The sequence below is a fragment of the Lethenteron reissneri genome, chromosome 41, assembly GCF_015708825.2.
Source record: "Lethenteron reissneri isolate LAM-NWPU_2019-01 chromosome 41, ASM1570882v1, whole genome shotgun sequence".
Taxonomy (NCBI): domain Eukaryota; kingdom Metazoa; phylum Chordata; class Hyperoartia; order Petromyzontiformes; family Petromyzontidae; genus Lethenteron; species Lethenteron reissneri.
Window position 1 is genome coordinate 11,669,126 of NC_083819.1, and position 22,538 is coordinate 11,691,663.

General features: G+C 53.6%; 1 protein-coding gene across 1 annotated transcript in view; it reads left to right on the top strand.

Moving 5' to 3' along the window:
• LOC133352727 (neutral amino acid transporter A-like) overlaps positions 1-22,538 on the top strand; it is a 56,307-nt gene that overhangs the window by 21,723 nt on the left and 12,046 nt on the right. Inside the window, exons 4-7 of the mRNA XM_061568556.1 lie at positions 7,073-7,239; positions 8,801-9,034; positions 12,234-12,428; positions 14,399-14,533. Coding sequence (XP_061424540.1) covers positions 7,073-7,239; positions 8,801-9,034; positions 12,234-12,428; positions 14,399-14,533 — 731 coding nt within the window. The remainder of the gene's footprint in view (positions 1-7,072; positions 7,240-8,800; positions 9,035-12,233; positions 12,429-14,398; positions 14,534-22,538) is intronic.

Here is a 22,538-nt window from a genome sequence, read left to right on the forward strand (position 1 = left end):
ATCAATCTCTGAAAGGTGGCAGGGGCTGCATTCAACCCCATCGGCAGACAGTTAAATTGGAACAACCCCTGCGGCGTACGGAACGCTGTCTTTTCCCGCGAGGGCTCGTCAAGGGGAAGCTGCCAGAAGCCCGAAGAGAGATCTAGCGTTGAAAAAAACTTAGCCCCTGACAAGGCGTCGAGAGAATCGTCCATACGCGGCAGGGGATACGCATCTGCCACCGACACTTTATTTAACTTCCGAAAATCCACACAAAATCGTAATTTACCATCTTTCTTTTTAACCAACACGACAGGCGCACCCCACGGGCTATTAGACGGAGATATAATATCCGCTTTCAACATGTCTTCCACTGCCCCTCGAACGTGCTCACGCTCAGCCGGACTCATCCGACGCGAGTTCAAGCGGATAGGGGCCGCGTCCCCCGTTTCGATGTGATGAGAGAGCAGCGAGGTGCGTCCCAAGTCCAAATCGTCCGAGCTGAACACATCGGAATAGCTCGCTAATAATTTATGAATCGCACAACGCTGCTCAGCGGAAAGGGCCGAATTTTCCGCACATAATTCGGCGATCCAACGATCGTCCACCCCTCCGTCATGTGAAACACCACCCACCAGCCCCCCGTCCGGAATGTCACTCTGAGCCGTAAACGCCGTAGTGGCGTGTGCCACAACGGTACCAGCCGGCACACACACGCTTTCAGAAGTCGCATTTAACACCTGCAAAAACGGGCGCTGATCCGGACGGACAATGGTTTGCGCCCCCACCAGTGCCAATCCGCCCGTAACAGCGGCGGACGGCGACAGCAAAATTCCACAAGCACCCTGCCGACCCGGAACCGGCTTCCGGTATCGTAGGGGAATGAGCATCTGCGAGCCAGGTGGAATATCAACTGAAACTTCCGATAACGCCTGCACCTGGGCAACCGGAGCCGGTCGCCCCCAGGTGGACTGTAAAAACGGCAATTTGCGGCCCCCTGGCAGTTCAATGCAATTTTCATTGATTCTAATTAAAATGGGCATCTTAGCCAAAAAATCCGTGCCCAACAAGCAAGGAACCGCCAGGGACCTCGAAATTAACACAACGCCCGAGGCCGAGACCCCCCCGATAGAAATATTAGCGTCCACCTGTCCCACGATGCCCATACTACCCCCGTTCGCAGCGATGCAGGAAGCGTAAGCCGGCCTCACGGCCCCCGGTGGGATGTTCAAAAGATGGAATATGACATCCGAAATAATGGTCGCGGACGCCCCGGAATCCACCAAAATACGCACGTCCACCCCTTGGATCGACCCCGGTACAGTGGACGAACCTGTAGCGGCCGCGACAACCCGCCGAGCCAACTTACGCCACTGCGTTATCGAGCGACAAGGCGCAGATACTGGCCTCCCATATTTTAGAACATCCGCGTCGCACAACAACGGCGATGAGTGAGGTGTCAGGCCTTGCCGGGTGTCTGGTGCGCACCGACTTGCCTGTGCCGGAGGGTCTTTCTTTGGGACGTCCGCGATCGAGGCCTCCTGCTGGGGCGGCCCCGGAACCCGGGCCCAGCAGTCCCTGGCATAGTGGCCCCGACGGCCGCAGCGGAAACAGTCGACGTCGGGTCGGCGCGCAGCAGGCACCCCGTCCCGACGTGGCCGCGCCGGCGGCGGAGCCCGCGGCCCCGGCTCGCTTCGAGCCGGCCACGGAGTGGAGGCGGCCGACAGCTCCTTTGGGCCGGTCGCATCCGGCACGTACACGGCCTTTGTAGGGTCCCACCCTACGACCCCCCCATCGACGACAGGACCGCCCGTCCACGCCGTGACTTGTTTCCAGCGGCGGAGATTGAACTGGGCGTCCAAACACTTAGCCGCGGTCCGGGACGTGAGTTTCTCGTGACCGCAAGCCGGCATAGGAATGCCCAGATCCCGGGATAACTCCAACATCTTCCCCAAGATGAGAGGTTCCAGCAGGTCAGGCTCCGTCTCCGGGTAAGCGGCCATCGCGAGTTCCAGCACGGCGCCCCTGTACGCTACAGGCGACTCCTCCGGTGCGCGTTGCCGCTGCACGAAGCGGCGATGGGCGTCATCCGGTGGCTCGTACGCGTCCGCCATTTCGTCGAACACTCCACGCAATGTTTTCTTCTTCGCAGCTTTTATAGAGCGAAAAAAACGAACAGACTCATCGTCAAGGAGAGTCGGAAGCACCTCCAGCGCCTCGGCGTCCGTCCACCTTGCCGTTCGTACCGCCGCCAAAAATCGACAAGCGAACGCACTCCAATCGCCCCCGATGGAGAACTCCTTAACAGTCGTAAGGTGACGACTGCGGCTCCTTGGTTGCTTCCGTCCGTCACCGACTCTTCCGGCGGCAAGTTCAGCAAGGCGTCGCAACGCGGTGTCGCCAAGATGGCGGACGATCTTCGTGGCGGCCCCAAGATGGCGGCTTCCCGCCTTCCGTGGTGCGCCACGCCCAAGATGGCGTCTTCACGCCGCGTGGTCGATGGCGGCGCCATCGAAGACGACCCGGGCTCCTGCCGATCACCACCATCACCTTCCAACGTCGCCCTTGGCGTGACAAGGTCACACAACTCCGTGATGACGGTTTTTAAGGTCGCCAGTTGCTCCGCCATCCGGGTCCATCTTAAATCTTCGTCCTTCAACGCAGATGGGTCGGGCGCAGTGGCAACCTCCTCCACACCCGGGCCTTCACGGATCTCTCCCTCCGCCGAAGTGAAGCCGACCTCAGGAGGAAGATCGTCGTCGTCCGATGATGAAGCCGACGCCGGAGATGGGATATTCTTCTTCCTCAGTTGTTTCGCCATGCCGTTTCACTTCTGACTCCAGTGTAATAAAAGGACTCGAACACTTCTTTCTGTCTTCGTGTCTTTATTCAGGTTCACGTCTTTACCCACACGGCACTCTGTTATAACTCCTGTGTTTGTAGCCCCCGGCTATTCACTGCTATTATAGCTTCCTCTCCCCTCTGACTCTCTGCTTCATCTATTGTAACGTCCTCCCTGCAGACTTGCTGCTACCCCTATGTGCAGACCCTCTGGCTGTCACTGTATGCAGACCCGCTGCCCACTCTCTCTGTGCAGCCCCGCTGCTGACTGCAGCCTCCTTGCTGCTTCGGGTCGGTCACCGCTGGCCTACGGTGCCGATCCTCGCTTCCCCCGTGTTCGTGGCGATCTCGCCACACCCCGCTTCGCCCTACGTGGCCTTCCTCTGTTCCTGGCTCCCCGTCACTCCCCCTGCTCTTCCGGTTCCCCTCCTTCTATACTCAACCCCTCTCCCCCCACGTGACCTAACTCCTCCCCCCCCTGACGGCACCTCAGAAGGGCCGTTTACAACCGCATTACACATACACAAGCTCCCCACTTCCTCTGCCCCTGCACACCACACGATCAGCGGGAGCAAGGTTACAGAGTGTCTCCCCTGGCTGCGTTGGCCACCTAACGCAGGGAAAATTTTACAGCGTGCTGCCTAAACCCCCGCAACACTGGTCTACCATTCCTGCGCCACTCAACACACGCACACAGAGAACATACCGCAGTCTCATACACTGAGAATAGGTTTTCCCCTTTCTTCTGGCAACAAAACAGGTGTTAAGATGTTAAAACACCAAACTGAAACCTTTTACAAGGAATCATGTCTGCATTAACCACAATACTTGTGATCAGAATGCAAACAAAAAACATTCTCTGATAATATATGCATTGTCTTTGAAACTGATTGGTCCATACCAGAGACAGCTTTCTTTCGAGCCTAGTCTCAAACGGTGTTAGACCAGAGGACGCCAAAAGTCGTCTTTTGGCGTCCCCTGGTATAACACCAAAAGCCGACGAACACAACAACATCCATGCAACATTTGCAATGCATAGCAACAATCCAGCCCCTAAAATAACAGCAACCCAATGCTGAGTAGTGGTGGTCATCTGAACCCAACCGTCTAGGAATGCGTCCTTTTAGCCTGTCCCTTGTATGGGCCCGGTTTGGGTCCTCCAGGGACCCCGGAGGTGACTCGCAGCTGGCCCAACGGGCACGGTCCCCCCCGGGACGAAGATGGAGAGGAAGAAATGGGTGGCGGTCGTACCGTCCACCCCGGTCCGCCTGTGGGTGGCACCGCCAGCGGTTCCATACGCGTCAAGCCCTGGGATCCTGCGGATGGAGGAACAGAGTCTCGCAGATGCGCAACTTCCGTAAATCTACGTCTGTCCCCGTTGGACACATCACACATCCCGGCCATCAGATGGCGGTGATGAAATTCCCTCATAAGGTGGAAATTATGGTTTCAGTCGTGATGGGTGCACATACCAACGCGTGCGACCAACCTGGATCCGTACACACTGCGGCCTCCTAACCTCAATGAACTCCACCGGGCCCTGCCATGGCCTATGTAATTTAGGAGATGTGCCCACAGGCACCTGGGGGCAATGCAGCCATGCCCTCTCCCCATATTTCCACGATTTTTCCGATTCCTTAAGCCCAGCCAGTTTATCATTTGCAGCCTGCCGTTTGGCCGAATTTCTCCAGGACACCTCCCATGCTTCCATCAAGTACTTTAGGGTGAGGCTCATCAGTCCCGGCACAGCGACTCTCTTTTTGCTTGGCTCAACATTTAACTGGGCTTCCATGGGGGGGATCGCATTCTCTCCCATACGTAAAAAAAAACAGGGAAAATCCGGTAGAGGCATGAGGGGCCATCCTATCGGCCGCAAGAACTCCCAGAACGTATAGGTCCCAATCGGACTGTGCCTCGTTGACTGGTTGACACAACATGGACATAAGTGTCCTATGTAAACGTTCCACCATCCCGTCAGTCTGGAGATGGTAGGGTGAGGTTCGAATTTTCTTCATACCCAACAAATCACATACCTCTTGCAACAATTTTGAAGAAAAATTTCAGCTCTGGTCCTTAAGGAGATGTTCCGGGGCCCCCTTATCCAATACATAACCATGCAGGAACGCATCCGTAATGGACTCCGCCGACTGATCCGGTAGGGGCCATGGCACCGGCCACCGTGACAGGTACTCTACCCCTACCAGCAAGAATTTATTTCCCCTCAGAGTGGTAGGAAATGGCCCGAGGATGTCGAGGGCATCGAGCTCATTTACACGGGACACCCCAATGGGCTGCAGTGGTGGTCAGGTCAGTCTCGACGGGGGCTTCTGGCGGGCACATTATACATATCCCTTGAGCACGTTATGAACGTCCCCTGCCATCCCCGGCCATAAGAACGTAAACAACGTTTTCTGCACGCTTAGGTGAATCAATCACACATGGGCAGCTCTCGTTACTCTACCCCGCAGAGCAGTTGGCACCACGATACAGTACCGCTGTACCTCCATATCCCAGCGCATAAGTAGCCCATCTCAGAGGACTACGGGGGACATACCCCCTGGACCCTCCCTATCGCTTGGTGCATCAACACGGTGCTGTAACTTTAGTAAGGAGGTGTCCTCTGCTTGGAGGTGCCTCCATTCCTCTTGTGCAAGACCAATAGTATTATCGCACGCCACCCCCCGTACAGGTGGCGGAGCATCCACCGATTCTACCACGGCACCCGGCTGCCCCGCATCCACCTGCTTACAACAGCCGGCGCCCATCAAACATGCGCACTGGCTCTTCGGCGATAACCAAGACAGAGCGTCCACGTTGCAGTGGCACAACCCCTTCCTATAGGTGACTTCAAATTAATAATCTTGCAAGATTTCCAACCATCGCGAGAGTGGTGCGGACGGCTGGTCAATGTGTAGCGCGTATTGCAAAGCCGCGTGATCTGTGCGTACCATGAACTGCCTTCCGTAGAGGTACGGGCAGTACTGTTGTACAAAGTGCACGATAGCCAACAACTCGCGGCACCTAACACAATAGTGCTGCTCTGCGGGGGACAGCACCCGGCTAACGTAAGCAACCACGCTCTCCACCCCGTTCTCTATATTGTCATGGTTTTGGCAACTGCCATGACAATAGATCCAGGGTGGAGAAAAACCATGCCCCCGACAGGGCATCCAACGAATGTCCATCCGTGGGAGTGGATACGCGTCCGCCACGGAGACTTATATAATTTCCGAAAGTCCACACAGAACCGCAAACTCCCATCCTTTTTAACCAGGACAATGGGAGCACCCCAAGGACTGGTTGACGGGGAGATTATATCGGCGGCCAACATCTCGTCAACCGCCTGATGAACGTAGTCCTTTTCCTTCGAACTAAACCAAAATGAGTTCTGACGAATGGTAGCGGTAGCAGCAGCAGCGACGACGGCGACAGCTGTGGAAACGCTATCCCTCTCTCCGTGGCACTGGGCTGCATGCTTCGGGTTGCCCAGCTGGTCCAGGAGGGACAGTAACAGCAGTGGCGATGGCTGCGGGAAGTCGCTCATGGCGTTCGACGGAATGGCAATGACGTCCCGCGCGGTCGGCGATGGCGACGGACTTGGCGATGGCTGTGGAGAGCCGCTCTCCCTCCTTCCATCGGCTTCAGCGGCAGTATGAGTGAACATCTCTGACAGCCGGTCTATCTTTTCCTCGAGAGGCGGCCAGGAGAAGAGGGGGTCTCTGGAGTTGGGCCATCCGTATTTGTGGATTTTTCTCCCTCACTCCCCTCCTATTTCGCTTCCGTGGACTCTCCGCGTGGGCATCTTCTACTCAAGCGAGGCATCTTGTAGGCTATCACTGCCACCGGAAGAAAGGCAGTCCACACGAGTTGCCTCTTCAGTAAGGCACTTTATTCTCCCCAAACAGAAAGACCTCACGATCTTGCCATGCCTCCATTTGCATCCTCTCTCTCCCTGTTTCTTCTAGAACCTTTGAGGAGGTTCTCTCTCTCTCTCTCTCTCCTCCTTCTCCTCCTCTTCTTCACCAATCCTCTTCTTTCATCCTCATACACCTCTTAACGTCTTTCACCTCGTCATCTCATTTTTCCGCCTTTTCCCCTACTTCAACCCCTCGGTCAATCCCACGTTCCGTTCCCACCAGCCTTCCCATTCTCACACTTTTGGTTTGTCTATTATAGGCGTTCATCAGTGACCCTCGCTGCACCTGCGTGTGTGAATGCCTGTAAATATTGTGCGCGTATGCACGTTTTCCAGATCCCAGTTGGTTCGGATGCGGACGGAATGAATATTCTGGGACTGGTGGTGTTTGCCATTGCCTTTGGAATTGCTCTGCGGCAACTTGGGACAGAGGGAGAGGTCCTCATTCGCGTGTTCAACGTGTTTAACGAAGGGACCATGGTGCTCGTGTCCTGGATCATGTGGTGAGCTGACAACCTGTGTGGGTAATTGTCTTATGAACACAAAAGAGAAGTGTACATCATAGCTGTCAACCCCTTATCAGTGTCTACCTTATTAGACCAATTCAGACTTTATTGGTCACCCCGTGTCCTTATAAATATCAACTTCATCATACAATGTCCCAATACAAAAAATAGACTAAAGATGTGCCCTATTGATAATAAGGTTTTCCCCTTTTTTCTGGCAACAAAACAGGTGTTAAGACGTTAAAACACCAAACTGAAATCTTTTACAAGGAATCATGACTGCATTAACCACAATACTTGTGGTCAGAATGCAAACAAAAACATACTCTAATAATATATGCATTGTCTTTGAAACTGATTGGTCCACACCAGAGACAGCTTTCTTTTGAGCCTAGTCTCAAATGGTGTTGGACCAGAGGACGCCACAAGGCATATGCCTTAAAGCATACGCCTTTTGGGGTCTAACACCATTTGAGACTAGGCTCCAAAGAAAGCTGTCTCTGGTGTGGACCAATCAGTTTCGAAGACAATGCATATATTGTCAGAGTATGTTTTTTGTTGTATTCTGACTACAAGTATTGTGGTTAATGCAGACATGATTCCTTGTAAAATGTTCCAATTTGGTGTTTTAACATCTTAACACCTGTTTTGTTGCCATAAAAAAGTGGAAACCCTATTCTCATATTTTGGTACTGGCAAAGGAGGTCCCATGATAGATCACTGTGTCTCTGCATCCTTCTCTGTCCTGTATATATCAATCTATCTCTATCACTTTGTCTCTGTTTCTCCTTTCCTCTGTTCTCTTTTCTACCTCTCCCTCCCTCTGTATTCCTCTCGTCCCTCCACTTGCATCTCACCACTTCCTTCCCCCCTATTTATCTCACTTGCCCTCCTCATTTCCACCTTTCCCATTATAATATCTTGCCTCTCCCTGAGGCTCACTCCCACTGCTTGTTGCTTTCCTCTTTCCGTTTTGCTCTCTTTTCCTCTCCGTTGAATGTCCTTTCACTCTCTCCCCACCCCTCTCCTCTGTGTTCCTGTCTCTTCCACCTCCCTCTATCTCATTCCCACCTCCCTCTATCTCATTCCTCACCTCACTCTATCTCATTCCTCACCTCACTCTATCTCATTCCTCACCTCCCTCTATCTCATTCCTCACCTCCCACTATCTCATTCCCCACCTCCCTCTGTCTCATTCCTCACCTCCCTCCTCTATCTCCCACTTATATCGATCCACGGCCATAGTGGAGGGTGGGGAGGGGGGAGGCGTGACGTCAGCACGAACGCAGCTCAACGCCGTGGGATGCGGGTGACGTCACCACGTGAAAGTGCGTGGGGACGTCACTGCTTCACATGTGCGCCTGCGCACCAGAGAGCTAGGCAGACAGGAATCCAGGCAGGAAGCCAGCCAGATGTTTTTTCCCCTTCTAATTGAGTATGAAGTATGATTATCCCTGAGCCGCTTGACTTGGCAGAGTTTTTATAAATGTTGTACAAAATGTAAAACACATTGATAAGATTTGCTTCAACTACGTTGCACGTTTGCTGCTGCGTGCAGGTATGCCCCCATTGGAATCATGTTCCTGGTGGCCAGCAAGATTGTGGAGATGCAGAACGTGGTTCTGCTGATCACTAGCCTGGGCAAATACATAATGTGCTGCGTCGTGGGGCAGCTCATTCACGGCCTCATTGTGCTGCCAGCGATCTTCTTTGCGTTCACGAGGAGGAATCCGTACACGTTCCTGCTTGGTATCCTCACAGCCCTCACCACCGCCTTCGGCACCTCTTCAAGGCAACAAATTTTCCTTACGTTTAACATTTACAGAGCACCGTGTAAACACGTCTAGGAGAGCATTTGTGACAAGGATATGTTTTTATACTGTATATTACTTAAATCGTTTTCCAACACGATCGTATATAATCTGTGGTTAAAATGGAAATTTCAAAGTCTGGTGTCAAAAATATTCACCCTGCAGTCCATGTCCTTTTCCATTTACCCTTAAAAAAACAATTCATGCTTGAGCTTACACTGATTTGAGAAATGCCAGTTTGGTGTACCAGCATATTGCATTTACACCATCGTGCAAAATGCATTATCTAGCCCAGTGGTTCTCAGCCTTCGTTGCCTACTATGTAACCCCCCCCCCCCCCCTTGTTGAGTTTAGTTTCAAGCGAGTAAACCCCCTTGGCTGATGCAAGCGTGGTTCTGAGAAATAAATGTAATGAATCATGAACATCAATATTTTAACCAATTGTCGATTGTGTGAGGTATATCCTAGAGCCAAGTAACTGCAAGCGAATTTGACAAAATTAATATTCAACGGACGCTCTGCATGGGTGACATAATTTGTTCCCGCTTGCTGGTTACTCTTGTAAACCATATTGTTTATGTTGAGTTTAGAAAGGTCATTTATACCCTTCTCGGTCACTATATGGATTACATTTTATCGTCGGCTATTTATATTGGCAGATTCATACATGATTACTCACCAATGACTCTCATGTGTGATATAATTGCACACATTTATAAATCACCTCATGTACCCTCTGGGACATTGCCATGCGTACCCCCAAGGGTCTTCGTATCCCCGGTTGAGAACCACTACTGTAATGGTTCCTCCGTAGTAAAATGGTGCCATGTTTACCCTTCTTTGTGATTTCGTGCTGCATGCTTCATATACAAGTTTTAAGATTTGACTTTATATCGCTATATTTCACGTTTTTTGTTCCTACTGAAATCAGGATAATAAAATGAATGAATAATAATTTATTTTATGTAGTAGCATTCATGCAATTTTTCATCTCAAAACGTTTAACATCGCAAACCACATTAACATAAAAAAATGGCAGCCCCAGGAAGCAGCAGGCCCAGACCCAGGAGGCAGAAGTTTCTCAGACAGAGCCAGGGTGCAGCAGTTTCTCAGACAGAGCCAGGGTGCAGCAGTTTCTCAGACAGAGCCAGGGTGCAGCTGTTTCTCAGACAGAGCCAGGGTGCAGCTGTTTCTCAGACAGAACCAGGGTGCAGCAGTTTCTCAGACAGAACCAGGGTGCAACAGTTTCTCAGACAGACCCAGGGTGCAGCTGTTTCTCAGACAGAACCAGGGTGCAACAGTTTCTCAGACAGAGCCAGGGTGCAGCAGTTTCTCAGACAGAACCAGGGTGCAACAGTTTCTCAGACAGAGCCAGGGTGCAGCAGTTTCTCAGACAGACCCAGGGTGCAGCAGTTTCTCAGACAGAGCCAGGGTGCAGCAGTTTTTCAGGCAGAACCAGTGTGCAGCTGTGTCTTAGACAGACCCAGGGTGCAGCAGTTTCTCAGACAGAGCCAGGGTGCAACAGTTTCTCAGACAGAACCAGGGTGCAGCAGTTTCTCAGACAGAGCCAGGGTGCAGCAGTTTCTCAGACAGAACCAGGGTGCAACAGTTTCTCAGACAGAGCCAGGGTGCAGCAGTTTCTCAGACAGACCCAGGGTGCAGCAGTTTCTCAGACAGCCAGGGTGCAACAGATTCTCAGACAGAACCAGGGTGCAGCAGTTTCTCAGACAGAGCCAGGAGGCAGAAGTTTCTCAGACAGAGCCAGGGTGCAGCAGTTTCTCAGACAGAGCCAGGGTGCAGCAGTTTCTCAGACAGAACCAGGATGCAGAAGTTTCTCAGGCAGACCCAGGGTGCAGCTGTTTCTCAGACAGAGCCAGGGTGCAGCTGTTTCTCAGACAGAACCAGGGTGCAACAGTTTCTCAGACAGAACCAGGGTGCAGCAGTTTCTTAGACAGAACCAGGGTGCAGCAGTTTTTCAGACAGACCCAGGGTGCAGCAGTTTCTCAAACAGAGCCAGGGTGCAACAGTTTCTCAGACAGAACCAGGGTGCAGCAGTTTCTCAGACAGAACCAGGGTGCAAAAGTTTCTCAGGCAGACCCAGGGTGCAGCTGTTTCTCAGACAGAGCCAGGGTGCAGCTGTTTCTCAGACAGAACCAGGGTGCAACAGTTTCTCAGACAGAACCAGGGTGCAGCAGTTTCTCAGACAGACCCAGGGTGCAGCAGTTTCTCAGACAGAGCCAGGGTGCAACAGTTTCTCAGACAGAACCAGGGTGCAGCAGTTTCTCAGACAGAGCCAGAGTGCAGAAGTTTCTCAGGCAGACCCAGGGTGCAGCTGTTTCTCAGACAGAGCCAGGGTGCAGCTGTTTCTCAGACAGAGCCAGGGTGCAACAGTTTCTCAGACAGAACCAGGGTGCAGCTGTTTCTCAGACAGAACCAGGGTGCAACAGTTTCTCAGACAGAACCAGGGTGCAGCTGTTTCTCAGACAGAGCCAGGGTGCAGCTGTTTCTCAGACAGAACCAGGGTGCAATAGTTTCTCAGACAGACCCAGGGTGCAGCTGTTTCTCAGACAGAACCAGGGTGCAACAGTTTCTCAGACAGAACCAGGGTGCAGCAGTTTCTCAGACAGAACCAGGGTGCAACAGTTTCTCAGACAGAGCCAGGGTGCAGCAGTTTCTCAGACAGACCCAGGGTGCAGCAGTTTCTCAGACAGAGCCAGGGTGCAGCAGTTTCTCAGACAGAGCCAGGGTGCAGCAGTTTCTCAGGCAGAACCAGGGTGCAGCTGTTTCTCTGACAGACCCAGGGTGCAGCAGTTTCTCAGACAGACCCAGGGTGCAGCAGTTTCTCAGACAGACCCAGGGTGCAGCAGGGTGCAGCAGCTTCGGCAAGGCCAGGCGCCACAGCAGCAGTGCATCACAGGCGGCCCTGGAAATCCACGACAACAAAACCAAAACCTATCAAACCCAGAACAACACAAAACGCATTCAAAAACTCCAAAATAAATTCTAATCTGCAACAGGGACTCAAGAATAAAAAATAAAAATCTAAGAGACAGAGATGAAAAAAAACGGCAAGGAGCGCATGCGCAACAAATGAAGCGAGGGCACCGGCGGCATCTTCTCATTTCAGGCTCCGCCGTTTCCCGACCATGACCCTTCTTGTTGAACCCTTTTTTGTCGCAGCTCGGCGACGCTGCCCCTCATGATGAAGTGCGTGGAGGAGAACAACGGCGTGGACAAGCGCATCAGCCGCTTCATCCTGCCGATCGGCGCCACCGTGAATATGGATGGTGCCGCTCTGTTCCAGTGTGTGGCCACCGTCTTCATCGCTCAGTTCAATGACATACATTTGGATGCGGGGCAGATCTTCACGATCCTGTGAGTCACACGTGAGCTTGCGGGTGCGCTCTCTACAGTCGTGAGTTTATTCTTATTTTTTACGGCAACGGTTTGTGATGGAAAGTTATCGTAAATGTAAGTAGCGCAATGTTGCGGTTCACCAAACCACAAAAGTGGAACAACTACTATACGTATTAAGAGCAAAGTGATTCCCTGCTCACGTGAGCATTGAGGCGTTGCACATCTCCACACATCTCCGCAGCCCTGAGCCAGTGGTGGAAATTCCACATTCCAGCCAGTTGTAGCTCATCGCTCGTGACACAGACACGATTTGATCAAAGTGATTCACGGCGACATTTGATGTTTTCCAAAAATTTGACTGCAGGAGTAATGGTATAAATTTGATTATTGTCATCGTAAACAAAACAGATATCAGACATTTATGCTCTGATTACGTCACCACACTCGGGTGCATCGCGTGACCTATATTTTATGCACAGAATATAAACTGATGACCTTTGTGGAAGAGTTAGTAGTGTCTTTTGTGGATGACATTATAATTATGGTGTTGAGCTCTGCCCACTATATTATTTATAGTCAGGTGCTAATTGTCATTGTTGATGAAGACTCCATATCTTATTTTCTGATTCACAGTTGATGGGTACAGGCCCAAAAGCCACAAACACCAAGTAGATTTATAAGAATTTAAATGTGTTTCTTTAATTGACCAATGCTGGAAGACTTGACAAAAGTGAAAATGGGACAGAATTCCAAAGTGGAGCAGTGCAGAGGCAATAAACAGAAAGATAAGTTTTAGTGACCTGCAGAGTAGTGAGTGAGTGAGTAGGTGAGTGAGTGGGTGAGTAGGTGAGTGAGTGTGCTGTGGTGACCTGCAGTCTGGTGAGTGAGTGGGTGAGTAGGTGAGTGAGTGTATTGTGGTAACCTGCAGTGTGGTGAGTGGATGAGTAGGTGAGTGAGTGACTGTGTTGTGGTAACCTGCAGTGTGATAAGCGGGTGAGTGGGTGAGTAAGTGACTGTTTTGGTGACATGCAGTGTGGTAAGTGAATGAGTGGGTGAGTAAGTGAGTGAGTATGTTGTGGTGACATGTAGTGTGGTGAGTGAATGAGTGGGTGAGTAAGTGAGTGAGTGTGTTGTGGTGACATGCAGTGTGGTGAGTGAATGAGTGGGTGGGTATGTGAGTGAGTGTGTTGTGGTGACATGCAGTGTGGTGAGTGAATGAATGGGTGAGTGAGTGAGTGTGTTTTGGTGACATGCAGTGTGGTGAGTGAATGAGTGGGTGAGTAAGTGAGTCAATGACTGTTTTGGTGACATGCAGTGTGGTGAGTGAATGAGTGGGTGAGTAAGTGAGTGAGTGTGTTGTGGTGACATGCAGTGTGGTGAGTGGGTGAGTAAGTGAGTGAGTGTGTTGTGGTGACATGCAGTGTGGTGAGTGAATGAGTGGGTGGGAATGTGAGTGAGTGTGTTGTGGTGACATGCAGTGTGGTGAGTGAATGAGTGGGTGAGTGAGTGTGTTTTGGTGACATGCAGTGTGGTGAGTGAACGAGTGGGTGAGTAAGTGAGTGAGTGTGTTGTGGTGACATGCAGTGTGGTGAGTGAATGAGTGGGTGAGTAAGTGAGTGAGTGTGTTGTGGTGACCTGCATTGTGATGGTTGAACAGTGTGGATGCTACAAAACAGTGAGTCTGATAGACCGAGTCCTTAACAAGCAGTGAGAGAAGTTCATTACGAGCGGTCGTCAAGGTAAGAAAAGGTCAACCTATAATTAGTAATATAATCAACAGCAAAATGTATACACTGATTAATAGTATAAATAATATGTATAATAATTATACTCAACATTAACAACACGGACCGGCTGAAGCACATCGAACAATGACATCAAATTGCAATATAATAATGGATGACAAATTACAATTGTGTTATGGTATCCGGTATATATTTGTACACGAGAGTGGGTTTTTTAACGTGACTGTGTTTTCATTTGTGCAGCGTCACGGCAACAGCATCGAGCGTGGGAGCAGCTGGGATCCCAGCAGGCGGCATCCTGACGCTTGCCATCATCCTGGAGGCGGTCGGCGTCCCCACCAAAGACCTGTCTCTGGTTCTGGCGGTCGACTGGTTCGTGTGAGTGTCCCCTCGTTATGTGTGTTCCATTTCGATGTTGGAGCAGCCTGTCGGTATGAATTGCTTTGGGCGCCGCGGTGGCTAGGAGATGTCGACTACCTCGCCTGGTATGCAGGAGGTCGTGGGTTCGATCCTGACTCTGACGCCTGTTTGATATTTGAAGTTTGCGCGTCTCTTTTCCTGTGGTCGCGTGGATTTTTCTCTTGGTCCTCCGGTTTTTCCCTCCACATTTAAAATCAATGTGTAATGACAGTGCGGAGCGATAGCGGGACAGTGTAGCTCCCCGGGACCATGGTTACTAATGTATGAGCTATTAATGAGACGGGAGCCAATGACGGGGAAGTATTACTGATGGACGAGTTAATGAGGATTCATGAGACGGGATCCAATGGGGGAGAAGGACGTGAGCGGCAAGGCCAGGTGCGGTGAGGAGGATTGAGGCTTAGCGTGTGGCCAGAGCGGGCGAGCATAAATAGCAGTGTGAGCGGAGGCTTGGGGCTGCTTGGTGTGGGGAACTGCCGTCGTTGTCACCTCGGATTGGGGCGTCTCCATCGTCTGCAAGTTGTCTGGAGCTTAGAAGCTAGATTGGCTCCGATTAGGGTTGTGTCTCATCACCCGAGTGTACGGAGTCACTCGTGTTACGTGTTGAGTTATTATTGGACTTTATTCTTAATAAATATATGGACTTTATCTATGTATATAAAAGGGAAATTTGTGAATGTGTGTCTGTTCGAAATGTTTAGCATACTTCCCAACATGCAACAAACTTAAAATTTGGCATGTGGGTAGCTTCCAGACTGTACACAATGCAAAAAGTCTAAAAATAGACTTTTTTTTATTTTGGGGGGGGCGCAATAATGCATGTGTAGTACCGTTGAAGAGGCTTGGACACTCGAGGTTGAGGCACACGTATTTATTCCGCGTTAGTGGTTACAAACCGCGGGCATACAATACTAGAGGGGGTAGCGGCCCCCTCACCCGTCTAGCTGGGAATATACTCCTAGCTAGCTCCGTCCTACCTCCTAGTCCTCCATTTAAGAGCTAGGGGAGGCTGTCTGGCCCGACACTGGTAAGTCAGGCTACGGTACCCGGAGTCCCAGAGCACTCGCTCTGGTTCTCGGGACCACGCCGCTGGCTCGGTCCTGCGCGGCCCTGACAAGGGCGGCGTCCCAGGGGAGTCCAGGGCCTAACTAGACGATCTTGGGTCTTCGCTCCTTTAGCTGTAACATTGTGCCCTGAGCCCTCTGGCTCACCCCTCTTTATACCCCAACCCCCCGCTGAGGGGTGGGGCCCCCCTGGGGGATCACAACTCCGGGCCAGCCCCCCAGGCTGCCCGATGCGGACGTCGTTGCGAGCACCTCCCCCGTGTGCTTACGGAGCCCCGCCCACTGTGTTTGTTTCCCGTTGGATCCTATGTATATATAGCCCCTTTGTAACACCCCTACATCACCCCCCCCTACATAGCTCGCAGCCGTCCCGGCTGCAACAACAACAATAAAAGTTTTATTTACCCCTTGACCACGCGTGTGCCTCGCAATTTTTTTTTTAACCATAACGCGACGAGAACAACAAGAAAAACCAGAAAAGCCAGAAAGGAAAATAACCCGACGCGCCCCACCCCCGAATAAATACGAATACCGTAAAACCATTGTATATACAAATTTCAGGGAACCCCTGCGCACACACAACACACCAGGAACACACCATACGTACAATTCAATGTGCCAGGAGGGAACTCCCCCACCACACACACCACACAAAGAAGACAACATGCGTACATCGTGAACACAATGTGTGGAAAAAAATACTAAAAATTTTTTTTCTCTTTTTTTCATCACAAGAGTCTGCGCATTCTTGCGCGCGTCCTTGCCGCTGGCCCGTCACACGGGGCAACCCCGGACGGCGGCCCGCCGGGTGGCAACTGTCCATTTCCGAGTGGGTCTGTTGTCGATGTCTCGAGACCCTCGGCATCCCCCGTTGGGGTTGTGGGGCGTGAGCCCGTCATTCCTGGTGCACCTGGGGGCGGGACAGCCGGCAATACGTCCGGCGAGAGCAGCGGAGACGGACCCTTTGAGTCGGTCGACCCCCCGCATGTTTGGCCACGCGTGTGTGAAGTGGGGATGTGTTCCGCAACGAAGGGTTTTAATCTAGAGGGGTGGACGAACCACCGCCGCTTTCCCCATTTGATGCGCACGCACTGTGGTCGCAAAACCTCAACCACCTCCACAGGGCCCCGCCACGGCCGCACCAGCTTAGAGGAGGTTGCGAGTGGCACCTGGGGACAGTGCAGCCATGCCTTGTCCCCCGGCTTCCACTGCAGCATGTGCGCCCGACCCAGTCTGAGCCGCTCATTCGCTTTCTGACGGAGGTCAGAGTTTTGCATGGCAGCATCCCGTGCCTCCGTCAATTTGGCCAAATTAAATTTCACATGGTCAGCCAATTTAGTTTTTCCCTGAGGCGCGGGGATCTGCAGCTGGGCACGAACAGGCGGGTCAGGTTCGCGGCCGTACATGAGGTAGAAGGGTGAAAATCCCGTAGCTGCGTGGGGGGCCATCCGGTACGCCGCCAACACCCCTTGAATTTGCAAGTCCCAATCGGTCTGTGAGTCCGACACCTGCTGCGACAACATTGACGAGATGGTCCGATGCAAACGCTCGACCATCCCGTCAGTCTGCGGGTGATACGGGGAGGTACGAATTTTCTTCGTGCCCAGGAGCTCACAGACTTCTTTGAGCAATTTACCGGAAAATTTTTTGCCCTGGTCGGTCAGCAGCCGCTCCGGAGCACCTTTGTCCAGGACATAACCCTGAACAAAGGCCTCCACGATGGCTGCTGCCGACTGGTTGGCAAGGGGCCAGGCCATAGGCCAGCGTGTAAAATACTCCACACCAGTTAACAAATATCTATTGCCCCTGGGTGTGGCGGGGAATGGGCCCAAAATATCCAGCGCGACGAGTTCGTTAACTCTGGACACTTTGATTGACTGCAAGGGTGGGTTAGACACACGTGCTGGCGGTTTTCGTTGCGCGCACCGAGGGCATGACCCCAGTAAATCCCCGACATCCTTCGTCATGCCTGGCCAAAAATAATCAAGTTGGAGTAAGGCAAGGGTCTTTTGGGTCCCCAGATGTAGGAGGCGCTCATGTGCGGCCCACACCGCGTTGCCCCGCAACCCCGAAGGGACCACCAGCCGATGTCGATGGGATTTCCCGTCCCAGTGCATCAGCAGACCATGCACCAATTCCCATGAGTCGGCATAACCCCTGCCCTGCCCAGCACAGCCGACGTGACGACGCAACCCGAGGAGAGAGGTATCCTCCATCTGGAGGCGCCCCCATTCATTGACGGGCAACCCCAACAGGGAATCTTTTCCCTGTTGTGCGATCGAATTTGTCATCGACGCTGCGTCGTCCCCGGCCGCCAAGACCGGAACAGGGAATTCAGCGGGATACCTGCAACGACCCGACCCCAGGAGGCATGCGCATTCGGGGGTGGTTGGCATGCGCGATAGAGCGTCGGCATTTGTGTGGCGAACGCCCTTACGGTACGTGGTTTCAAAATCAAAGTCCTGGAGAACCTCCAACCATCGAGACAATTGTCCCGATGGTTGTTGAACTCGCAGGGCGTACTGTAATGCCGCATGGTCTGTATGGACGGTGAAACGCTGACCGTACAGATATGGCCGGTACTGTTGGATGAAATAGAGAATTGCCAACAGTTCCCGCCGGGTGACACAGTATCGTTGCTCCGCTGGAGACAACACCCGACTGCCATACGCGACCACCCTTTCCACGCCATCAACCACCTGGGAAAGCACGCCCCCAATACCTGTGTTGCTCGCATCGGTGTCGAGCACAAAGGGTTTTGAAAAATCGGGGTAAACCAAGGGAGGGGCTTTAACCAGAGCCCCCCGAAGGGAGCTGAAAGCGGCCTCCTCCTCCTGTCCCCAATGGAAGCGGACCCCCTTTGATGTTAAAGCATGAAGGGGTTTAGCAATTATGGCAAAATCCGCGACAAAGCGTCGGTAATATGACGCGAATCCAATGAAACTCCTGACCTCTCCCACAGAGGTGGGAGTCGGCCAGGAGCTGACGCACTGCGTTTTGGCGGGATCGGTAGCAATACCTGAGCGTCCAACGATGTGCCCCAAATAACACACCGATTCGCGTAACAGATGACATTTTTGGGGTTTAAATTTCAAATTAGCAGCCCGCATTTTGAGGAAAACCGCCCGCAACCTCTGGAGATGCTCGTCAAATGTTTTGCTAAAGACGATAACGTCATCCAAATAAATCAAACACGAATCCCATTGCAATCCAGCCAAAACCAATTCCATCAATCGCTGGAAAGTCGCCGGCGCCGAGTGGAGTCCCATCGGCAACCGGTTGAATTGGAAGAGACCGTGCGGTGTACGGAATGCAGTTTTAGGCTTAGAATCATCCAGAGGAAGCTGCCAGAATCCCGAAAGCAAATCCAATGTGGAGAAGAATCGCGCTCCCGCCAAAGCGTCCAGCGATTCGTCAATTCGTGGGAGTGGGTATGCGTCGGCCACAGAAATTTTGTTGAGGCGGCGAAAATCGACGCAAAACCGCAACGAGCCATCCTGTTTCTTAACCAGGACGATCGGTGCTCCCCACGGGCTGGTAGAGGGAGAAATGATGTCGGCGGCCAACATGTCATCAACAGCCGATTTGACATGGTCCTTTTCGGTGGGACTTAACCGAAAGGGATTTTGGCGTATTGGCGCGCTGTCACCCGTATCAATATGGTGACGCAGCAGATGGGTACAGCCTAAATCGAATTTGTTCTGACTGAAAACGTCGGAAAATTCGCGCAGCAGGGTTCTAAGTTTCTGACGCTCTAAATCCGACAGGTCCGTCGATCCCGCACAAAGCGCCTCGAGCCACCCTTCATCGGTGTCCGAATGTGGACGCGGCAGAGGGACAGAGCCGACGTGGTTCGCGACAGGTTCCTCACAGGGCACCGGCGTTGCGTGAGCAAGCACGGTCCCTTGAGGAACTACCACTGTCTGCGACCCCACATTGAGGACCGCGATGAAAGGGTCCCCGTCCCCTTTTACGATGGTCTGGGCCGGAATCAAATGAGGTCCGCTAACCCCAGCCCTAGATGGCCCCAGCAGAATACCCTGGTCCCCAATGCCCTTAGCGAAGGGCCGACGAAGTTTGAGAGGCACCAACATTTGTGCCCCCGGCGGTACGCGAACCGTTTTGACGACAAACGCCGGTACCGTCGCGAACGCCGTCCGAGCCGCAGTAGGGGAAGGCAGAAACGCCATGCGTCGCCCCGACGGGAGCTCTATGCAGCCCTGGTCAATTAAAATACGAATCGGCATTTTGCCCAAGAAGTCCGTCCCCAGCAGGCACGGAACCGCCAGCGAGGAGGAAACAAAAATGGGGCCAGACAATTTAATATCACCGATACAAATTTGGGCTCGAATCTGTCCAACGATGCCCAGTGAGCCCCCGTTAGCAGCATAGAATGGGACGTACACGGCAGTAAGGAACGGCTCTGGACAGGGAGAATATTGTAAATGAGTTCCGAAATAATGGTCGCCGATGCACCTGTATCGACCAGGATGCGCACCTCGACCCCGTCAATGCGCCCTACCACGGCCGACGAGCCCGACGACGCAGCCACTACGCGATGGGCCAACATGGACCACTGACCGGGTTCGATTTGAGCCCCCATGGTGGTGCGTGTTGGCCCGACGGTGCGCAATGTCGGCTCCCCGTTCGTTGCGGTGTGCGAGTGTGTGACGGGTGTGTGCATGGGCCAAACATGAGGGGTGCCGCGACTCGCCGGGTTATGTTGATGGAGCTTGGGAGGAGGAGGCCCGGCGTCCTGTCGAGGTGTCGGCCCGCGCTGCCGAGGAGAGCGGCACCCCGAGGCGACATGGCCCCGGATGCCGCAGTTGTAACAGCGCGGGAGCGCTGGCGGTGATGAGGGACGGTCGGAGCGGCTTGACCCGTCGCGGCCCGCCCGTACACCCGCCCTCTGCTGCTGTCGATGGTCGACGGCGTAGACGTCCTCCGTCGGAAGGGCGGCTGCAGCCACCGCACGCCCGGCCGCCGCTCTGGTGGCCTTCCGTCGCTGCGACAGCAGGTTGGCGTGGAGGAGCCGCGCCGCCTGGAGGGAACCCATTTCAGTGTCCTCTTGAGCAACGACGGCGATGTCCAGGTCGTCTGCCAGCAGGAGGATTTTTTCCGTGACCATCGCGTCCACGCCTTCATCGTCCATTCGAGGGAAGGCCGTCTTCGCCAGCGCCAGGAGACTCGTACGATAGGCGAGGGGCGACTCCTTTGCACCCCGTTGACGATCGTAAAAACGCTGCCTGCATTCCGCTGAAGGTCCGTAGACCGCAGCCAGCAACTGCAGCGCCATCGGAAGCGTGGAGCGTTTCTCCTTGGGCGCCGATGTGAGAGCGGCGAGGGCGTCGCCGTCGAGGAGCGCCGGCAGCGCGCAGAGCGCCTCGGCATCGGACCACTGCGCCATTTCCTGGTGCGTGAGGAAGCGCCGCTGGAAGCCGCCCCAGTCGCCCTCCTCGCCCACAAACTCTTTTAGTGGGGGCAGGCGTTGGTGCAGCGCAGCGGTCGCCGTGGAAGGCCGCCCTTTGCCGTCCCCGCTAGTCGTCTGTGCCTCGGTGCGAACGACGGATGGCATCGCCGGTCGCACCAGTGATGACGCTCCGTCCGCTGATGACGCGGCAGCCCCCCCGAGGCCGATGTCGGACCCGAGTTTCAGGCCGGCCACGCCCTCAGCAGCTGCGGCGGCGATGGCGGGAGATTCAAAGTTGGCGCCCGTTGAAATGGCGGGAAGGTGCGCCGGTCGTCCGCCATCGTCGGCCCGTGGTGGTCCCGCAGCGCCCAGCCGGGTGATGTGTTCGAGCGTGGCGGCAGCAGCGTACAGCAGCTCCGCCAGCCTCGCGTGAGCCAGCCTCAGTCCGTCGGACGCCGGCTCCCCTTCATCCCGACGCCCCGGTAAGGCTGCGTCCGGCTCCGGCTGCTCGATGCCACCTGCAGCCGTCTCGGGCTCCACAATTCCAGCGGTGTCCTCCGCCTCCGGTACCCCGGCTCGAGCTGTTCGGCGCGTATCCATGTTCGTGGTTGTTCACTTCTGTCACCAGATGTAGTACCGTTGAAGAGGCTTGGACACTCGAGGTTGAGGCACACGTATTTATTCCGCGTTAGTGGTTACAAACCGCGGGCATACAATACTAGAGGGGGTAGCGGCCCCCTCACCCGTCTAGCTGGGAATATACTCCTAGCTAGCTCCGTCCTACCTCCTAGTCCTCCATTTAAGAGCTAGGGGAGGCTGTCTGGCCCGACACTGGTAAGTCGGGCTACGGTACCCGGAGTCCCAGAGCACTCGCTCTGGTTCTCGGGACCACGCCGCTGGCTCGGTCCTGCGCGGCCCTGACAAGGGCGGCGTCCCAGGGGAGTCCAGGGCCTAACTAGACGATCTTGGGTCTTCGCTCCTTTAGCTGTAACATTGTGCCCTGAGCCCTCTGGCTCACCCCTCTTTATACCCCAACCCCCCGCTGAGGGGTGGGGCCCCCCCGGGGGATCACAACTCCGGGCCAGCCCCCCAGGCTGCCCGGTGCGGACGTCGTTGCGAGCACCTCCCCCGTGTGCTTATGGAGCCCCGCCCACTGTGTTTGTTTCCCGTTGGATCCTATGTATATATAGCCCCTTTGTAACACCCCTACACATGTAATATATTGCACGGCAAGTGAGCGGTGACGTCACATATGTGATGTCACCTGCATGCGACAGCGTTATGCAGTGTGCCTGCTGACGTCACGCACCCCCCCCCCAACCCTCCGCGTAGGCCGTGTATTAATCCAAGACAAGGATCCAAGTCCCGGGCAAAGCCGGGTAGTAAAGCTAGTTGTTAATAAATATACAGAAGACAAGACGGCATCTCTGAGAGCTACATTACAAATGTACGTTTAGAGTATTTGGCTGGTATAAATTTCCACATGATA